General features: G+C 35.9%; 5 protein-coding genes across 7 annotated transcripts; 4 read left to right on the top strand and 1 right to left on the bottom strand.

Moving 5' to 3' along the window:
* Window positions 1–480: 480 nt before the first annotated feature.
* On the top strand, window positions 481–2,863 carry LOC100258936 (CASP-like protein 5C1). The gene is made up of 3 exons (XM_002284671.5): window positions 481–831; window positions 2,404–2,536; window positions 2,620–2,863. Exons 1-3 carry the CDS (start codon window positions 701–703, stop codon window positions 2,812–2,814), a joined length of 459 nt encoding a protein of 152 aa, XP_002284707.1. The 5' UTR covers window positions 481–700; the 3' UTR covers window positions 2,815–2,863.
* Window positions 2,730–6,924, bottom strand: LOC100267626 (pentatricopeptide repeat-containing protein At2g15980). 3 transcript variants are annotated; one of them, XM_002281096.5, is made up of 2 exons: window positions 5,037–6,924; window positions 2,730–2,821 (listed from the first exon to the last, which is right to left on the bottom strand). In XM_002281096.5, exon 1 carries the CDS (start codon window positions 6,654–6,656, stop codon window positions 5,178–5,180), a length of 1,479 nt encoding a protein of 492 aa, XP_002281132.1. In that variant the 5' UTR covers window positions 6,657–6,924; the 3' UTR covers window positions 2,730–2,821; window positions 5,037–5,177. The 3 variants fall into 3 exon arrangements, with proteins under 3 accessions (XP_002281132.1, XP_019074644.1, XP_019074645.1); XM_019219099.2 differs by lacking the exon at window positions 2,730–2,821 and adding an exon at window positions 3,913–4,927; XM_019219100.2 differs by lacking the exon at window positions 2,730–2,821 and adding an exon at window positions 3,913–4,254.
* A 2,061-nt stretch (window positions 6,925–8,985) lies between these two features.
* Window positions 8,986–10,005, top strand: LOC100264105 (protein VACUOLELESS GAMETOPHYTES). The gene has a single exon (XM_019218568.2). The coding sequence runs from the start codon at window positions 9,085–9,087 to the stop codon at window positions 9,799–9,801; it is 717 nt and encodes a 238-aa protein (XP_019074113.1). The 5' UTR covers window positions 8,986–9,084; the 3' UTR covers window positions 9,802–10,005.
* A 348-nt stretch (window positions 10,006–10,353) lies between these two features.
* LOC109122340 (uncharacterized) lies at window positions 10,354–11,376 on the top strand. The gene has a single exon (XM_019218892.2). The coding sequence runs from the start codon at window positions 10,526–10,528 to the stop codon at window positions 11,048–11,050; it is 525 nt and encodes a 174-aa protein (XP_019074437.1). The 5' UTR covers window positions 10,354–10,525; the 3' UTR covers window positions 11,051–11,376.
* A 3,717-nt stretch (window positions 11,377–15,093) lies between these two features.
* Window positions 15,094–15,926, top strand: LOC100855234 (uncharacterized). Its single transcript, XM_003631576.4, has one exon. It carries the CDS (start codon window positions 15,156–15,158, stop codon window positions 15,747–15,749), a length of 594 nt encoding a protein of 197 aa, XP_003631624.1. The 5' UTR covers window positions 15,094–15,155; the 3' UTR covers window positions 15,750–15,926.
* Window positions 15,927–21,145: the final 5,219 nt, after the last annotated feature.

Raw genomic sequence — 21,145 nt, 5'->3', positions numbered from 1 at the left:
TCTTGTGGGAAGTTGAGAAAAAAAAAAAGTAGAATTATTATGGACTTGGATTTTAAACCCAATTTCATCATAAAAAAACAACCATAAAAACAAAAAACAATTTCATCATGAAAAAACAAAACCATAAAAACAAAAAACACGAGTTCAATCCAGATAAAACACTTCTTGGATGGTATCTAATATTATTGGCAAATTGACAGGATAATGATAAGTCTGAAGTAGGGTCATGTATGATGGTCTGTGTTAGCTGCCAATAACACAGTGGTATAGTTATTGTATAGTGCTTGTATGGACACGGTATGTATGAGAAAATGTGAAGGAGAAAGGTCACCCTCCTATGCTTTTGCTGGTCTGTGTCGTGACTCATGGGCCTCATGTACATGCTTCCAAAATACCATATACAGCTAGAATACCAAAAACAAGTGTCAATTCCCATAAAAAAAATAAAAATAAAGCTCCAAGTGTCAAATCCAACATAATGAAAAGATAGTTGATTATTCAATCATCAACTGAGTTCATGTTCCAACCTCAAAACTTGCCTGAAACATGAAAAGGGAGGGAGGGAGGGAATGGGAGAGGGAGAGAGGTGTATAAATCTTGCGAACTGTGGGATGGCATATTGGAGCAATATTTTGTTTTGGGGGGAATTTGATGAAAATCTTGGGATGGCAGTGGAGGGCTAAGATGAGCCTACACAGCCATGGATGAAGTACCTGGCTCGGTGGGGACCAGTGCTAGCTTCTCTTTGAGATTGGGCCAGACCATATTCTCTTCTGCTTCTCTTCTTTTCATGTCTTTGGGGGTTGAGTTCTATAGCTACACAGCTTTCTGGTAATCCTCAGTTCTCATCTTTGCATCTTTTGTTTTGAGTGAATTACATTGATTTGCTTTTATATTTCTTCTGCAACTCCCCCTCTTTCAATTCATGGATTCTATCAGAGAACATTGGGTTGCTGAAACTCGCTGAGATTTTCCTGTTGTTTGACTTGAGTTTTCTAAGACAATGGATGGGTAGTTGGTTACATTCATCTGCTGGATGATTTCTGTGATGGGAGTGATGAAATTCTTATTTGAATCTTATGGGCAGGATCTGCAAACACAAATTGAGAAACACATGAGATTTGTTTCTTCTTCCTCTTTTTTTTTCCTTTTTGTCTGAGCACAAGTAGATAGGCAGCCAACATAAACCCCCAACATTCTTGAGTAATCTCTCTAAACGCTTCACCTACAGGCGAATCCTCATATTTTCCTCTTTGAACCAGAGGTTGATCAATCCTAGGTCATCAAACAAGTTTGGGGCAACTTTCCATTTTGAGGAATTCAAGGTGTGACGGTTTCTTTCCTTTCTTTGGGGGTGTTTTCTGTATACCACTGTAATAGTTTGGCCCCTTCTGGTGGCTATGAATACATTTTTTCTTCCCTGTCAAAGAAAAACGAAGAAGAGAGAAGGAATTCAACAATTGATGTCACAATTCCTGTAAGAATATGATTCGGCCTCAATTCTTATCCAAAGAAGATCTTTGGTGAGTGTGGCATATTATCAGGTAAATTCAGTGATCCAGTATCCCTCCAATGCCATATAAGATCCCACCCTCCAGAAAATTTGATGAGCGAATCCAACTCCAGTTCAATGATTTCTGCAGAAACCCTCAGTAGGACACCCATTGAAGGAAGCCTATAGACATTCAAGTTTGATTGGGTGATTATGGGTCCTTTTGCAGACTCCCACATTGTCACCCTGGCGTTTGTGCATGACCTGTATACCAATGTGATGGACAATTCTTTGATGGAGTTCAGTTCCCCTTTATTAGAGTTGGTTACAGAATTTTTCCTTCTTTGCCTTTTAATTTTCACATTAGCCTCTCCAAAAAATTTTCAAATCTTCGACACGATTTCAAGGAATGGTCAGAGGATGGGCTAGGTTAGCCACTGACAAATGACATTTTGATATAATGCAGCAGTGGACACTAGAGTTAGGAACCCACAAGCAACATATGTGATGGCCTCCTAAAAGGGAAGAAAGAAAAACAGATATTGCCATCTGTTTGTTTAAGTTCCAAGAAGGGGAGATCATCAGAATGATAAGCATTCAACCAGAGAGAGAGCTAAACACTAGCTGATCCACAGAATACAGAGAAAGGCAGAAAAGTTTGTATCTTCAGAAGCACAAAATCAGTCGCTTTTCTTGTCTAATAGACTATCCTCATCTCAAATCTCCTGCAATGATTTTATGAACAATACATGGTGGAGCAGTACACTGCAACAATACTGAGTTTAGATTTTATTTAGTTAAGAAGGGGTTTTGTTTAAGCTGATTTTTAGTACAACTGTGCTTCTTGAATCAGAATTATCAAAGGGTTTTTAATGTTTGTTGTTCCCAATTTATTTTTTCTGGTTCTGCAGCTATTTGGTTACAATCATGGGTTTGGTTATTCCTTGGAGTTTCACTTTGGCACTGGTGGATGGATACTCTGTCCTGGTTAAATGCCCTCTCCGCCAGCCAGGAATACTGCTGATCATTGTCCTAGGAGATTGGGTATGTCCTGCTCTGATTCATTTACACCCAGATGGTGTATTTACCTCCAACAACTTGTGATGAGTGAATATATTCCATGGCAGGTCTTATCAATTCTCACACTTGCTGCAGCTTCCTCAACACTTGGTGTGGTCGACGTCCTGCTCAAATCTGATGCCTCCTACTACCCTATAAAGTTTTGCAGTAGATATCAGATATCCGCAGCTATGGCCTTCTTGTCCTGGTTTCTGTCTTTTGGTTCATTTCTTTTCAATCTTTGGTTGCTCCCCACATTGTGATCCTCACCTGTTGTTCAATGTCAAAATTCAATATTATTCTTAGTGTAAATTGATAATCTTAAAATTTTAAAAAGAGATGATCTTCAACATACAGCTACAGGTATTTTGGTGACTGTATGAGCAGAAACATTTCAATGGTATAATAAGACTGGAGAAAGATTTTGTTAAACCATGGACATAAAGCAAATTATATGCAGGGGAAGAACAAGAAGAATGAAAATTTTGAGAATCTTCATAAAGTAGAAGAAACAAATATATTGGGATAAATTGACAGATCCAAAAGGATTTCTTACCATTTTTCTCACTTCACAGTCTGGCCACTTTGATGTTGGCAGAGATACATCCTAAGCACAAGTGGAGAAGGGAGATGGAGACATAATATTCATGTGTCTCCATGACTGTCTTAAGAATAACACATTCAAAATTCGTTACCTTATCGCTTAAGGTAGGTAAACAATGCAATCTGCTGGGTTTCTTTAGGATTGTTTGTTTCCATAGAAGTGATTTCCCAACAGAAAGTGAAGGATGCATCCAAAGCCCAAGTAGGTTAGATGAAGTAGGAATACCTTAAATCATATCTGTCTTGGCAAGGACACATATATAAATACAAATATGCAACAGTCAGCTATCTGTCATCCTCGATTAGGTGTTGGGCGAAAACTAAGCAATCTGTTAAATTATTTAAGTCATTACTGACAGATAAAGTGATTGGAAAGCCCTAATTCAGACTCATTCTGGGTGTTTCTGGACAAAGACATATCCATATTGAGTTGTTTTAACAGCAACTTGAATCACTTTTCTTCTCTGTTGATAGTATCAATTTTCGAAATGATGCCATCTTCTCTGATAACAACCACATAGCAGTAAAACACAAATCTCATCGTCATGGAGAAAAAGCTTAAAATATTGCAATGCTAATAGGAATCAGCAAAATAACAGAGCTCAACAAATATAAAAAAAATAGGACTAGTTTTCGGTTTGGTATATAATAGGAGAACCAACCAGAGACACAACCTAGATGTGGAGTAAATGCAGATCCAAGTACAAAACCAATTTGAGAATTGAACAAATCCATCATCAAGGCCAAGAACACAGAGATTGGTGCAAATGAATAGGGATCAAATTAAATGATTCAATCCAGTACATTGTACCAATATTTCATTTACAAGCAAAAGTCATTTTCCTTTGGAAATTCAAACTAGGAAGTGTGGAATTACATTGCCAAAGAAGGATGAAACCAGGGTCATCGAAGGTTGGGAAGAATCACATTCTGACTCTTCGCAGCTCCTCTGTTCTCTAGATAGCTTGGCTATGCAATGTAGTTCTGGATTGCCCTTTTCTGGCTATGCACACTAATTCCCATCACAGCTATCATTTCATAGAAACTGATAACAGCTATCCATGCGCAACATCTGATACTTTTCTTTTGAAAGGCTCGGACTAGTAAACACAAAAAAGATGCCCAAAGGGTTATTGACCCAAGAACGAACGCACATGATCAGGATGTATACAAATAACAAAGTGACATCCAAAGAATAAAACAACAAGAAAACAAGACCAAGAGGACAGACTCAAACTCAGCAGCAAACCAAGCCATCAACAAAACCTCAGAAGGGGCATCTCCTTCTGTTTTACATTTCACCATCTACCCAGAAAAACCTGAGAATTATGTCCTTCATTTTTATTTTTATTTTCCACAGAAAACCCTGCCCTTTAAACGTACTTTTATTTAGCTTCCTCCCAATGCACCAAGCCACACTGAGTGGGGCAGCAGTCTTAAGCCTTTTTCTGTCCTATGAATTTCCCATGCCACTCACTACAATAACAAGATTTAACATTGAAATGATGCATGCTCTTAATGGAATGGAGTTGAAATTCTTCAGCATAAAAAACATGGGTTTGAATATTCACCCTCCCCTTAATGAACTGATTTACTACAGCTACTTATGCATTCGAGTCTATGTTCACAACTCTTGTAACTACCACTGTAATAAGCAATTCAAATCATGCATTCCATTCGGTTGCAGACATAATATCTCACCACCATCAAAATTTATTTCACTTATTTTAAGATACAGAATAAAAAAAAATCATGTGCCCATCAAATATGTACCTGTAACATGAGCAAAATATTTTATTAACCATAGGTGGAATCTTGCACCAGAAACCTTAATTAAAAGGGTAAGAAGCACATAACAAAGACCAGACAGTGAACAACTTACCAAGTTATGTTCAACAAGATGCTTTTTAGCTTCAGCAAGAATCAACCAAGTAAGCATGCAGTAACTTGGGTCATTAAGTACAGGTTACTGGTTACTCTTGTGACCTAAGGAGTTGGCTCCCTGTCAACAAGCAAAATTCATCTAATTCTCTTCCTGCTGCATTTGAGTTTCGAACATTTCCTTCCTTAAGGTTTCTGCAATTTCCTTGTTCCCTTGTTTCATATAACCATCAATAAAAGCACTATAAATCTCAAGAGTCGGTTTGAACCCTTTCCCCACCATCTCTGATTGAAGTTTCGATGCTTCTTCCATCTTCCCCTCTTCGCAAAAACCCTTTATCAGAGTCTCATAACTCTTCCCCCTTGGCGCAAATTCAACATTTCCCATTGCAACCCTCAATAACTTCAAAGCTTCATGAACCCTCCTATTGTTACAAAGTAAGAGAATCATCCCATCAACAGTTCTTGCCTCTGCCCTGAAACCTTTCCTGCACATATCCTTGTACAAAAGAACTGCTGAATCAACATCTCCAATTTCACAATACCCATTAATAAGATGCTCGTAAGTAACACAAGTACTCTGAATCCCACTCAATTCCATTTCTCTGAAAAGCTCTTCTCCCCTCTCAATCTCCCCAATTCTACAAAACCCACCGATTATTGTGTTATACGCCATGATATCATGCTCCATTTTCTTCATTCGCATTTCTTCCCATAACTTCTCAACCTCTCCCATCCTCCCTTCATCACAAAATGCTGCCATTAGAACACTATAGCTATAGGCATTTGGATTACAATCCCATTCCCCCATTTCAGCCCAAATCTCCTCCACCTTCTCCACCCCACCATCCCGGTAAAAACAAACCATCAATGCATTGAATGTATGCACATTTGGGCAAACCCTAACCCTAACCCTAACCCTAACCCTAACCTTTTCATTGATTTCATCATCCCAAGACCCGAAAACCTCCCTATAAATCTCATAACCTGCATCACAACCCCGACCCCGTGAAACCTGCCAAATCAGAGCATTACATGTACTAATTGTCGGGCTAATTCCCCGAGACCTAAGCATTTTAACAATAGAAATCGACTGTTCAATCCTTTTCGAATTCAAACATGCTTTAATCAACAAATCAAACACAAATGGAGCTGACCCACACGAATTATACGTCTTGACAAGCGATTCAAATATTTTCGGAGGCTGTGATGAGCATTCATCCGAATCATCAAAAACCCGAATTGCTGTCCGGATTAGGCCTAAAGCTTGGGACTTGAGGCGAGCTCTAGCAAGAATGTGAATGATGGTGGAGTAGGAGAGGAGGGTGTGGTTGCAGAGGGACTTGTGATGACACCAGAGGAAAAAGGAGAGAGCAAGATGTGGATTGTTTTTTATTTGGAGAACAATTTGGGAAGCTTCGGTGGGGGTGAAGCCTTTCGGGAACAGAGATTGGAGATGGCTCCACCGGGACTTTGAACGTTGGTGTCGGAGAATTGAAACGGCCGTTGAAATTAGGGTTTTGGTAGGGTTTTGATCGGATGGCAAGGAAGACAAGGAGAGACAAAGGGTTTTACGGGCTAGGGGTGTGAATAAAATTTGCTTAACCTTAGAAACCGCCATTCAAAATTTGACTGTTGCAAACCATATACATATATACATATAGAGAGAGAGACCTTGGTGAGTCGAAGTGGGCTTTGTTTGGTTGCCGAGAAACAACAGGAAAGAAAACTGCAGTCGACACAATTATTTAAGAATAATTATTTAACAATTCATTCAAAGAGTTCCATTCAACAAGTGAAATCTTAACATTCGTCCAAAGAATCAAAATCCACAAATCACTACTCTTTCACTCAACCTAATATAAGACATCACCTTTTCTTTTTTCCTCTTTTTCTTTCTTTGTTCACAAAGTAGTTCAATATGCTAATGTACAATTTACTTTAGACCAAGTCTTCCATATCATTTTGAGCAATTCCTTTTGGAAAGCAACATTCAAATTGAGGAGTGAGGGCTTCCTCCCCCTCATAATGTTTTATTTTACTTTAAACATCATTGGGACATTTTTATTAATTTGATAAAAAAGAAAGAAAAATATTAGGGCATCGGTCCGTATTTGTCGAACTTATAATCTTAATGATTAAAAATGTTGGAATAAATCTATATCATTAGATGATAATTGACATATACGAGACTACGATACAAATAAATATAATCAAATATAAATAAATAACATCAAAATACAAAAGAACGAGATTAATATATAGACAAATGAACAATAAAATGAGATACAAAGTAATAAGGTTGTTTTACTCGTGATCTTGTTTTTCGATTATAGGATGAAAGAAAAATCAAATCAACCCCAGCTAAGGTTACTATTTTTGCAACAACATAGGTTTATTTGAGTACAACAATGATAACAAAATTATCAATCTCACTCCACAGTCTCAAGGATACATGGATAAAATCAAAGAATTTGCAGAACTAGCAGATGAGCCAGAAAAAGGGAACAATTTGGGGGAAGGACAAGAGAAAAGAATCATATTCATTTCCCCCGTTTTTCATCCTTGCAAGTACAATTACAAATGAGTGGATGTGGATAATTAGGCCACATATGATCACTTGCACCTATCAACATATTCTTTTGTACCTAAAGAAACAAAAGAAAAAGGGAGAAAATTAAAGAAAACAATCTAGAACCACAACAGTAGCAGTACTAGTCCTATTGGGATATATTTCTTTGATTGTTGTTTCTTCTATACTTTCAGTGTTGTTGACCAGAAAAGGATAGATTCTCCATGTTGGCTTTCAACCATTGAGCCATTACCAAGCTTCATATAAATACTACTGTTGAACGTGTAGTCATAAAGAAGCTGTATGTCACTGTGAAATCCTTAGTGGCAGCAATGGTGGATGAGGGTATTGAGAAAAGAATATTTCATCAACATATGACGAAGGTGATGGCGATAGCAATCAATGCTTTTACTGTGTTTTAACACCTAGAACATGGAAAGAGAAGCATGATCAGTCTTTTGATCTGGTTTAACAGTTAACCCGGTCTCATTCCTAACTGATCTTTAAGCAGTATTTATGCTGATACTTCAGAATTTATTCCTCCAAAAATGCATCACATGTTGTCTCCATTTGTGGGAATTAAGCTTCATCATTCGAAAATTAGGGAACAAGCCAAGTAAGCGATAATTTGCCTTGCTTAATTAAGCTACAAATGAATATTATTATCCTGTTGATCTGATCATATAACATAATCAAAGGGATTTCTATTGATGTCACAAAATTAGTACTAGGGATAAGAAGAATTTGTCCTCCAAGTCAGCCTCTGATATAAGATAGTGAGAAATATGGGCAAGTTATTCTCCATCAAAGAGCACCCCATGATGTCAGTTGTATACTTGGACTGTCACAACAATTATAATATTGGAAACCCGAATATTATCTAAATTAATCTACTAAATCTCATATGATCCACTTTTTAGATGCTAAGTTCTTGTATCCTCTAATGAAACCCCCAGATCTTAAGTGATGCATGAGCCTAGAAATATACATATGACTTTACAAATTGTACTCCGGATATTTTAGTTTAACTATTTTGATACATTCCCCTGTATAGAGATAGTGTTTGGATCAAGAATTCAAGATCAGGTGGGGCGACTAGTATAAGTATATGGATGCTGGGATGATACAGATAGAGGTCCTGAATGATGTGTTCATAATTCGTTTGGTGTACATCCATTAGAAGGGTGGGAAATCCAAAGAAAAAAAAAGTGAAAATTCGTATTCTTTTGTGGGACATGGACCTTATGCCTTATGTCTCCCTCTCTAGCCTTCTTGACGCAGCCTGGATTCTTATATACACTCATTTAGCACCATTCCTAAGCATAAATCCCCACTCGCTTCATCAAGAAGCCAAGAGATAATCCTAATCAGAAATCCTAACCTGGTTTTCTGGGATTCTGATCACTTTGCCAAACAGTAGTGTTCCTGGTTGGCTATATAATTCCCTTGTGTTGTTTGGTGGAGACTACCAAAAACAATGAAATACAATGAGATACCTCACTTCAGCCACCCCCAACACAAGCTCAAGTTTGAGTATATTGAGCTTCCATTCAAGTGTGATGGCTGCAAGGAAGCTGGGATAGGATCGCGCTACAAGTGCAGCATATGTGACTATGATCTTCACACACATTGTGCCCTTCCTTCACCCTCCATCACCCACCCTTTCTATACCAAGTGTTCCTTCCAGTTCCTCCCCAGGCCGCCTGGCGATGCTGCCCGCTTCTGCAACGCCTGCGAGAAGGACATCAACGGCTTCTTATACCACTGCAACTCCTGCGGGTTCGACCTCCACCCCTGCTGTGCGAGGCTCCCCATGGTGCTTGACGATGGGGAGATGAAGCTGTATCTGTATAGGAAGGTGAGCGCCTCGTGTGATCGGTGCGGGAGGAAGGGAAGGAGCTGGAGCTATAGATCAAAGTGCAAGAAGTATAATCTGCACGTGGCGTGTGTGAAGGAAATGCTGGTGGAGAGCTGGCATGAGATATATTATGGGCGGGGAAATGGTAGGAAGTTGGAGACGAGAATTCCAAGCATCAAAAGCACACTCCAGGCACATCATCATAAGAGTAAAGGCAAAGCGAAGAAATGCTGTGAGATGGCTGGCTTGGCTATGCAGTTTGTTGTCTCCGCAGTTCTAGGTGATCCGACAACTTTGATTGCTGGGGTCGTTGGGTCCTTGATGTCTAGGTCTTGATGCTTGCCTTTGGTTTGAAAGAGTTCCATTTCTGAATCCTAATGTTGTGTGTGTGTGTCTGTGGGATAAGGGCGTAGAGGGGTATGAGCAGGAGCTAGGGGGAAATGGAGAAAAAGGTGTCCAAATTAATTAATCCCCATAACCCCATATGCTCCAGCTAGTGTGTTATCTTTTTTCAACCTTCTATATATAATTTCATTGATCTTGTGGCCAAAGTAGCCATTCATCGAGGCATCGTACGGTTCTTACCCCACCTGAATTGTTTCGGATACAAAGCCTGGTCCGGTGCTAGAAGCTGGGGAAGAAATACTTTCTCTCCTTCTATACCCCGACAAAAAGTTAAAGCGATCTTCAGACTCTCCAATATTGCAAAGCTAAAATAATTTTTTTTTTTTTTTAAACTTACAATTCATATAAAATAAAATCTATATCATTTGAAGTCAAAATACATTATTATTATTATTATAATTAGAATAACTTGGGCAACAAGGAATTGATGGCTGACCATTTATGCAACAGCGTACTTCGTAGTTTCAAAGGCATTTTCCTAGAAAAATGAGTAAGAAAAAGACGACCAATGTCAAGAATCCGACGTGGTGACAAAGAAATAGGTATCAGGAATTATCTGCCCCTAGAAATAAACAAACAACCCTATCTAAACTCTATTCCCCTAGTATAATAATAATAATCATAGACAACATCGCCCTACTGAGTTGACTCGGCCATGGGAATTTGCAGCTCCTGCGAGTCTACGTCTGTCGCCACCGCGAAGCTGATTCTCCAAGATGGGAAGCTTCAGGAGGTTCCATGTCCGGTGAAGGTCTCATTCCTGCTGCAGAAGAACCCTGCTTGTTTTATCTGTAATTCGGATGATATGGAGTTTGACGACTTCATTTCGGCCATAAACAGCGACGATGAGCTTCAGCCGGATCAGCTCTACTTTGCGCTGCCAATGAGTTGGTTGAAGCGGCCGCTCCGCGCGGAGGAGATGGCCTCTTTGGCCGTCAAGGCGAGTGAAGCTCTCATGAGGGGTGGTGCAAAGGGATGTGGGTGTTGCGGAAAAGGAGTACTGGGGCAGGTGGCGTTTTCCCAGAAGGAGTATGTGAAGGCAACCCGACTAGTGGACGCCGATGACGGCAGTGGAAGATTGATTGAAAAGAGAAGAGAAAAGGGTGGCGGCGGCAGTGGCCAACATGGCCGTCGTGGCCGTGATTTTACTACGAACCTGACCATGGTTCCGGAGGAATGAGCGATGACAGTGGGTAGCAGTAGCAGTACCGGCAGCGACGATCACGCCATGGCTAATTACAAAATTCGATGGTCTTATTTTCCGGTTCACCGATAACTTCAGAGTCATGTTTACCATTTGGGTTTGAGTTCTGATCAAGTATTTTATATATCCAAAATTAAAATGACCATAGACCCTCGAAATAGAAGAATTTCCCCATAAATTTGTGATCAGAATCAAACGTTCACTGGTTGAGGAATTGCAGCAAATGAATGTATAATCAACAGGATTTTGATTAAGAAGTAGTAGTTGAGGCTGAGGTTTCTATAAGCTTTGACCCAACAAAAGTGTTGTTCAATGTACTTGCTTTACAAGCTCTTCAAATCCAAATCCAAGACCACACACAAAATTTTTGGTTCATAATTAGTATTAGAATTTATATTTTTTACACCATTGTTATTCGTATCAGAATGGGTTGACTTGTATAGCAAAATATCCGATCGTTGACAAAGCCCAAACACGACCCAAGAAGATGAATTACCTCCCATTCATAATTTGATGTGAAATCTAATACCAATCCAATTATATGTATCCACTGTACACATTCTTTTGTGGGGGCTTAGAGCTTCCGACCATGGACCTTTTTGTTGCTTTCTATGGGGGAAATGGCATGAAACTAAGGAGAAAGAAGATGAAAAAGCACAATGTGAGGCCCAAACGCATTGTATGTAGGCTAGAATTAACCACAGAACAGTACTGCGCACTAGCGGCCTAGTGGATGGCTCATGAATTTGTAAGTGGGAACGACGGTTCATGAGGAACACATGAAATGGCTACTCAAAATCAGAAAATTCAACCCCGTGGGGCTCACGCACCGGCCGGCGGCCAAGGGCATGCTTATCCCCTCCCCCAATTAATCAACCCTGTGTTCACAGTAACGTTTGTTACACATGTTTTAAATTCTTAAATGGTATATATTAATTTTTAGATAAAAGATATTATATAAAATATGTTTTAAATTCTTATTCGAGTTACCCTTAAAAATGTTCAAGGATCTCAATTTTCTTTACGTACAACTTTTTTTTTTCATTTTAAGTTGAAAATAGAACTACAAATACGAGAATTATATGATTTTTTATAGCATAAAAGTCTTCACCTTTGTTTGTATAAAAAAGATCGAAAAAAAACACTTCATGAAAGATGTTGTGGATGATTTTTTGTTTTTATTTTATTAATTAAAAAAAACTTATTATTATTATTATTAGTGGTAGTTTATGTATAGAAACTATTCCCTCGACTTTTAAAATATTGTGTTGGTGGTTGAATTAGTGCATTTGAACCCTTAAAATCATTTCTAACAATAATATTATATTACTCACGTGGAGGAAAACTATTAGGAACACCTATATAAGTATTAGACATCATAAGAGAAAAATGATATCATATAGAGAATGGAAGGGAACATGGGGATTGAATTATTATATTTATTTATTTATTTTATTTGAGATATTTTTTATAATATCATGAAATATTTTTATTTTATTTATAGATATAGACATGATTTTTCGAATCACATAAACCTTGCATAGCATCTAAATTGTTTGCATCGAATCTTCCATCAATACAACAACATCGACCATGTAAATTGACCCATGAAAGAAAAGCAAAAGATACAAAAAGGGAGAGAGCCCATGACAAAGAATTGATGACCGATGTGGGATGAAGCAACATGGGTTAAATTAATCTAACCAAGCAGTTAATACTTTAGAGGGCACATGCATCATTCATCAATTATTGCCATTAATTTGAGGACTATTAATAGTGAGTCCAAAGCATATGTTCCAATTTTATTTTATTTTTGGGGAAAAGATTTAACTTTTCCTTGTCGTCAACCTCATCTGAATCAGTTTGTTCTAACAAATTCTCATAATAATTAATACAGTTTTTAAGTCTAATTTATAATCACACAGAGAAAGAACTTGCATAACTTCTAAACTAATCTTTTTTTCCCGGAAAAAAATTGGTATTAATTGCTAAATATATTAATTTTAATTTGACCTAACAAGAATTTGAAAAAATATATATAATTTTGTACACAAAAAGAAACTAATATGGTCACTTTAAACCAATTTTGATTTGGAAAATTAATTATTTACTTGGTTTCAAAAACTTGTAACTCCCTTGATTTTTTCATAAGGTAAATAAACTCTAAATTAAACAAAACTTAATCTAATATTTTTTAAAATATTTAGAAGTCAAAAGTTGAGGTCCCTCATACAAAATGGACTAGTCCAGAATGATTATCTCAATTTTTTCTTTATACATAATCGTATTTTTGCTTGAATTTTCTAAAGATTTATCGGACCATACTAGTTTAGCGTACCTTATCATGATTCATGAATTATGGAATAAATATGGATGTTTAATAAAAAAAAAAAGGTTTATTTACATTTATAAAAATTGAATTAAATTTATTTAATAATTTGTCTAAATAAATTATTATTGACCGTTATCATTTTATATAATATTAGTATTTATTTTTAATAAAAATACAATTTAGTACTTTATTAAAATTTTAAAAATCTATATTCTATGATTTCTACTAAAATGATTTTAAATGAATAATATTTAAGGCTTAGGAATTATTTTTAAATAAAATTATATTTGTTCAATAATTTTTAAAAAAGGGATGAAATTCATAATTTCTCCAAATTAAAGTCATATCAGTGGGTATGATGTAACATTCAGACTTACTAACTACCAATTTGAACCAAAACTTGCCATAAAAAAATTGTCACAAGTGACAGCCCACAAATGTTGAGAAGGCCAATGGACTTGGTCATAAAAGTACTTTTGGGAAAAAAATTTTCTGAATTGTACAATTTTCAAAATATTCACCATACTTGAATTTTGTCAAATATTAGAGTCCACCCTTTCAAATTTTAAATTTATGTGTTAAAATCATGATACTCGTGTTTCATGTCATATTAATGTCGATTTTTTCTTTTATTGTATATTAAAATCGTAATTGATAACTATGATTTTAGTTTTATGATTAAAATTATAATCAAATTTTAAAATAATAATAATAATAATAATAATATTAATGTGAACGGAACCATTGCCTTAATGAATATTTTTAAAAAGGGTCTCGATTTAGATTTTTTTTTTGAAAAAGGATTACTTTTATTCCATGGATGTATCATCTATGACCTTTTAAAGTACGGAAGAGGGTGGGTGCAGTGCAGTGGAAGGATGGCAGGAAGGCAAAAGGGAGAAAAGGACATGCATGTGAGAAGGCTAGCTGGACGGCTAACAATCATGACAATAAATTTCTCCATGCATGTGTCCGTGAATTAGAGAGGAAATGTGAAACGAAGTCGTTGGTCGAAGCACCGCATAAATCTGAAGGCAGGCCATCACTGATTCACTGCTGCTTTTTCAAATAATTCTCCATGTCACCACTTTTAACTCCACTGTTTCCCCTGAAGTGAACGTTACCTCCTCCCCCAATATCATGCTCTGAGCCAGGCCAAGTATAACGTGACAAACACAGACAATTCCAGGAAGTTGAAGGGAAACTTCCACCTTGGCCTTCATTGCAACCTTGTCTCAACACAAATGACTTAAGTGCCCCTCATATTCTATATCTAGATTTGATGCTATTGCTGATCATCACATATGTCCTTTGTTACATAATTGGCCATGGAAAAGAATGTGCCTGCTGCCCCAAAAATATCCCTGTTCATACTCTACTGAACCCCTTTCCCTACCAAGTCATCTTTGGTATACATGGAATTGATTCCAGAAAAGGTAGTATAATGGAACCCATCAAACTAAAAAAGTAGTCATTCTTGGTGTATTCAAACTGCAAAAAGCAGTTCAAAAGAAAGTGGAAAACGAGTAAAACGAATTAATCAAAGACTTCATAAAAGTGGGATTGTTTTAGTATAGCTCAAAGTTGGTATCATTATGGAGGGTATTATTGTCATCATGTAGATACCATCAGACCCAGTTTTGGTTAATTTTCAACTGTTTTTCCCCCTATAAGTATCATCAATATTCCATCCTTTTCCTCACCCAACCCCAGGCCTGAAAGCTGCAACATTATTCTCTCCTCTCCATCATGGGCATTTGCTCTTCCTCCCATCTCATGAGTAAAAATGGAAGGTGCCTGAGTTGGCCTTCCACAGCCAAGATTATTCACTTGGATGGGAAGCTACAGGAGTTCTTACACCCAATCCAAGCAGGCCTGATCCTCTCCCAGAACCCCAACTGCTTCCTCTGCAGCTCAGAATCCATGTTCATCAACTCCCATGCACCTCAGGTTCCTGACAAAGAAGAGCTGCAGTTAGGCCAAATCTACTTCCTCATGCCACTCTCCAAGTCACGTTCACCCCTTTCTCTCCAGGACTTATGTATACTAGCGGTCAAGGCCAGCGCTGCAATTGCCCACCCCAACACCGCCCATTTGGCAATCAAAACTGGCCGTGCCGCCTTCCCTTCTGCAGCTCAGGGATACTGCAACATGCCATCTGGGCTTGGCATCAACTGCCAACCGGCGGAGACAGCGGCCGCAGGATTGAGTTCTGAAATGGAGGCAGTCATAAAGGGAGAGCTCACGCAAGAGGCCAAGCACGAACACAAGAGTTGTCAAAGCTTGGGAAACTTGCAGGAATGTTATCTTATGGTTTTCAATTTTGTGTATAAAATTCAGTAGTAGTTGCAGATTGTAATGGCTTCTTGACTAGTAAACTCAAGCCATATGTAAGTTGCCATTTTTTTAAATTTCCTCGGTATTTTACGCGTAGTTGAAGTCCATACCTTGTAATAGCCGCTATCAGCTGTACACGGACATTATGGTATTTATGTTTTTCTTGCCCTTTTCTGCTGCATTCCCACGATTTTGTTTGGCTATCCCAATGTTCAATTTCTTGAACCAACACAGTACTTTCAGTCTCAGTTTGAGCCACACTAGCAGTGGGCTTGGTCTCATACTGGTTTGATCTTTCTAGTTCTACTGTAGTCTACAAAATAAACAATTCCCTGGTTTTAGAATTGATAAGATGGTAGATCCTTTTCTTACTGATGATGGAAGAAAGAGACAAAAGTCTCATCCCTTATTTTAAAGTTGAAAATCATTAGAAAATTGATCATTTTCTTCCGTGGGGGACCCCTTGGGGAGTTATGTTGAGAGGGGAAAATGCTTCCTAACATTGGATCCACTTAAAAAAAATTAACTAGGTGTATGAACAGTTATCAAGAATCAGTTCTAAAAATCAGAAAGTGTTTTTTAAAATGTCAGTTTGTGAGAAAAGCACTTTAATCAAAATCATGTCAATCAGAGTCTACATCATTTTGATGGGTACAAAAATGGATGTACAAGATGAATTTGGTAAAGGATTGAGAGCTCCAGATATGAGATGCATGAAAGATGATATAGGATGTTTCAACCTCAACTTTATAATAATTACAAATAAAACACCATTAAAATAAATAAAAGGATTCTGCGCATGCATTTCCATTCTTGACCACTTTTTGAGTCTTGGCCATTAAGGGTTCCTTTCTCAGTAAATGATGTTCACACTTTGGTGAAGTACAAAAGAAAACAAATCAAAGAAAGGATGAAAAGACTAACATTTGTAGCAGGGGTAGTAAAATTTGATACGAGTTGTTAACACAACATAAGTTAATACATTTTTCGTGGTTTGAGTTGAGTATAAATGGGTTTAGGTCAAATTTGTGTTGATCTATATAATTTGTTTAAAAAATAGGTAATTTTTGAGTCAAAACGAATTTGAGCATATGTTTTTAACATGATTATTATTTGTGTTGGATTTTGATTGAGTTATGTAGTAGAATACTTAAACTTTGACACAACATGAACACATCCCACCAACACGAGATTACCACCCCCCCTAAATGCTTGTTTGTATTTTTTACTTAAATTTAAATAGAACTTAGGTGCTGTTTGTTTTTTTTGCTTTTTGCTGAAAGCAATTTAGTTTTAAAATTTAAGTTGTTTGTTTTTCTACTTTTTTATGACTTATTATAAACTTGTTACTAAATAGAAAAAGCCAAAATATATAGCTTTTTCTAAATAGAAAAAATAACATATTGGTTTTTTTTTATTTTTTAATACTTAATAGAAATAAAATACTACAAAAATAAACAATATAATATTTAACACTATTAAGCATTAAGGTTCTATTTAGATTTAAGTAAAAAAACAAACACCACATTAATGTATCTTGCTAAATAGAACTTAATAATATTAAGTATAATATTTTTTTTTTTGTCATTTTATTATTGTTAAGCACTAAATATTAATATGGTGAGGGTTATATTGAGATTATGTTATGATTGTTTTAAAAAATTATTTTTAATATTCTATAAAAAGCTATTTTAACTTTTTGTATTCCATCAGCTGATTTTTTTTTAGAAAAGAAAAAAAAAAGGAAAAATCTTTTTTATGTTGGATTTCACTATTTTAGTCTTGGTTGGGTCATGGTGGAAAAGCTAGCTTGTATCCTAAACTAGGGAATTATGGAGCTGGTTTTGAGATGTTCAAACAATTCCAATGGCACTGTAATTGGAGCATGACCTTTTCAATATAAAGTAAGAGACACAGACCTTGGGGAGTATTCAGTGAATCAAATATTGTAGCGAGAGATTGACGTTCTTTTATCAGATGGCATGACGCATGCCATGCAGCCCAGAGCACTTCTCCGATGGATGGAGACTGATGAATTGACAAAAGAAATACCGATACATTATTGAATGTTTTTTGCCTTCGATTCGACTTGATGTTGTAAGATCGGGGGCTGCAACATGGGCAGGACCAATTTGATCTCATCTGCATCAGGCTACATGGATTAGGATTGAACTTGAGTTAGAAAAATATCAATGTGAAATGAGGATCGACTCGTCATGTTCACAGGGATCAGGCTTTTACGGATTAGGAATGGAAATTAGAAAAACTCCGACTTGAAACTAGAAGGATTGACGTGGGCCCGTTTCAGATAAAAGAGATAAAAAACAACGTAAACATTTCTTAGCTTTCAATTTTATTACATCAATGAATTTATTATGAGCCCGTTTTGGAGTGATTGTGAGGAAGTTGGAAAATGCTGCGAAGGAGTAAGATATGTATGTCGAGTCCAAATCCTATAAGTTTAAAACTTTAGAAAAATTGGTATTTTAATATGACATTAAAGTTTCTTTTGTTGAGAGGTTTGGATTTAACCCCCTTCCCGTGCTCTGTATGAGGAGCTCGATATACATATTGAGCCCTATAATTCAACGAATGCTTCCCAATCCTAAACTTGGGATACACTTCTAAAAATTGAGATGTTTGATAAACTTTTAATAACCACTTCTAAAAATTTAGAGAAAAAATCACTTAATAAGGGCTTTTCTCTATAAGTCACTTTTGAAGAACCTTACATATTTAAAACACTAATCAAAATTAAGTCAATTTTCTCCACATTATTTTAATGGGCATAAAAATGTATGTACGGCTCAAGACGAATTTGGTAAAAGATTGAGAGCTCGATATATGACTTATGAGATGGTGAAAGAAATATAGGATGCATCAACAACCTCAACTTCATCGAAGCACCATTAAAATAAAAGGATTCTGCGGCCACTGAATCCCTCTGGAGTTGACCCATGCATTTCCATTATTGACTGGTAGAATAAAATGCCCTTTATTTGACAAGTCAAATTTAACGACCACTTTTCGATTCTCTGCCTGGTGGGGCTGAGGTCCTGTCTCATGTGTTTTGGGTGGTAAATGATTTGAGGGAGAATCGTGTTTTGGGCCAATTGCCCCAAAAATTGACAAAAAATCTATATATCATGCACATTTAAGCTCAAGACTCAAATAAAGCATAAAAATTAAGTTAAAAGATATTATTTTTTATTAATTCCTAAAATACCTTTAACCTCTACATAGACACATAGTAGGTGTAAATTTCAATTTTTTTTTTTTTGTGTTTTTTCCCTTTTTTATTCCCAATTAGGTATTACTCATTTCTAACTTTTTGTTTTTTTTTTTTCTTTTTTAAAGATATTGAATCTTTTTACTCTTATTATAAGTAAGAATAAATTTTTTTCATATAAAATTTAATAGATAATCAATGAATGAAATTTAATTCTTTTTATTATTTTCATATAAAAAATAATAATAAAAAAGGTTTTCAATTTTTATTTTTAAAAATAGTTTTCATTTTTTAATTAAATGTTTTTTCAAAAAGAAAATATAAAAAATATAAATCATAATACCATTTTTTTAGAAAGTATTTTTTTAAATAGTTTTTGAACGTAATTTTTCTTTATTTATAATTTAAAATAGAAAATAATACCGATTTTCAATTATTTAAAAAAAAAGTTTTAAAAAACAATGAAAAATCCAAATGGTTAAAATTGTTGTAAATGAAGTGGTGAATGACCACATTGATGGTCATTTATGAACTCCATTTACTCATCTTTAAGATGAGTAATGGGAGTTCATATTATGAAGCCTAAAAAAGGCTTCTTACACCCCATGTAAGAGCATCCCAAGAAAAAGAAAGAAATTGTCTTCCTCTCATTCTCTCTCTTTCTTTCTTTCATTTTCTCAACTCTCTTATCTGATTTCTTCTTCCCTATTATATATCAAAGTAAGATATATTCATCTCTACCACTTTGATTTACATTGTATTTGTCCTTATTTTACAACACGTTATCAGCACGAATTGCTCTGAAGGTAATTCTCGTATCTTAAACTTGAAGTTATTTATATAGAATAAAATTGAACATATTTATATTATTGTTGATTTATTTTGTTACATATTGTTAAAAGTTATAAACAAATTATTTGATTTTGTTTATAATCAAAGTTATACCAATACTATCAATTTATTATAATTGATTCTAATAATATTGTTTTGTCATATATATGAAGTTGTTTGACAATGTCGAATCTCACAAAACTCGAATTTGTGGCACTTGACATTTCGGGAAAGAACTATCTATTTTGGATCCTTGATGCTAAAATACATCTTGATGCAATGAACCTTGGAGCTACGATCAAAGAAGGAAATCAAGCATCCTTATAGGATCGCGCAAAAACATTGATTTTCCTTCGCCATCATCTCCATGAAGGTTTAAAAAATGAGTATCTTACGGTAAATGACCCTTTTACTCTATGGAGTAATTTGAAGGAAATATATGACGATCATAAAACTGTGATTCTCGCAAAAGCTCGATATGATTGGATGCACCTAAAGTTGCAAGATTTTAAAACTGTTAGTGAATACAACTCCACACTTTTCAAAATCAACTCTCAATTAAAGCTGTGTGGAGAAAAAAATCACAGAAGAAGACATGTTAGAGAAAACTTTTACTACGTTTCATGTCTCGAATGTGCTCCTGCAACAGCAATATCGAGAGTGTAGATTTACAAAATATTCTGAATTAATATCATGTCTTCTTGTTGCTGAACAAAATAATGAGCTTTTGATGAGAAATCATCATTCTCGTCCAACTGGATCTAAACCATTCCCTGAAGTGAATGCAATATCGTCCCAAACTCGTGGACGTGGACGTGGACGTGGTTGTGGAAGAAATCCCCGATACCATGGTTTTTATAGTAATAATTCTCAGAAAATGAAAGCCTCATTGCACCACCAAAAGTGGAACAATATTGAGACAATACAAGAAAATGGGAAGCGTTTACATGATAAACCTCCTAAGAACCATGAGAATAACTGTTATAGATGTGGTATGAAAGGGCATTGGTCGCGTACCTGTCGTACGCCCAAACATTTGGTCGACCTTTACCAAGCATCAATAAAAGCAAAAGGAAAAAAGATAGAGATGAACTTTACTGATGGTGATGGATTGGACCTAACCTACTATGACATTAATTTCTTTGGAGGTCCCAATGAAAAAACAAACCATTTGATAAATGATGAGAAAATTAACATTGATTGATGTTACTTTATATATAAAATAATATATTATTATGTTTTATATTTACATCTGATTTACTTTGTTATTTACATTATGCCTTGTTTTTTTTGTTTTTTTTATTATCTGAAATCCATGTGTTATTTGGTCTCAAGATGAATG

Source organism: Vitis vinifera, chromosome 3 (assembly GCF_030704535.1).
Source record: "Vitis vinifera cultivar Pinot Noir 40024 chromosome 3, ASM3070453v1".
Classification (NCBI taxonomy): Eukaryota; Viridiplantae; Streptophyta; class Magnoliopsida; order Vitales; family Vitaceae; genus Vitis; species Vitis vinifera.
This window is presented reverse-complemented; position numbering and strand designations above follow the sequence as displayed.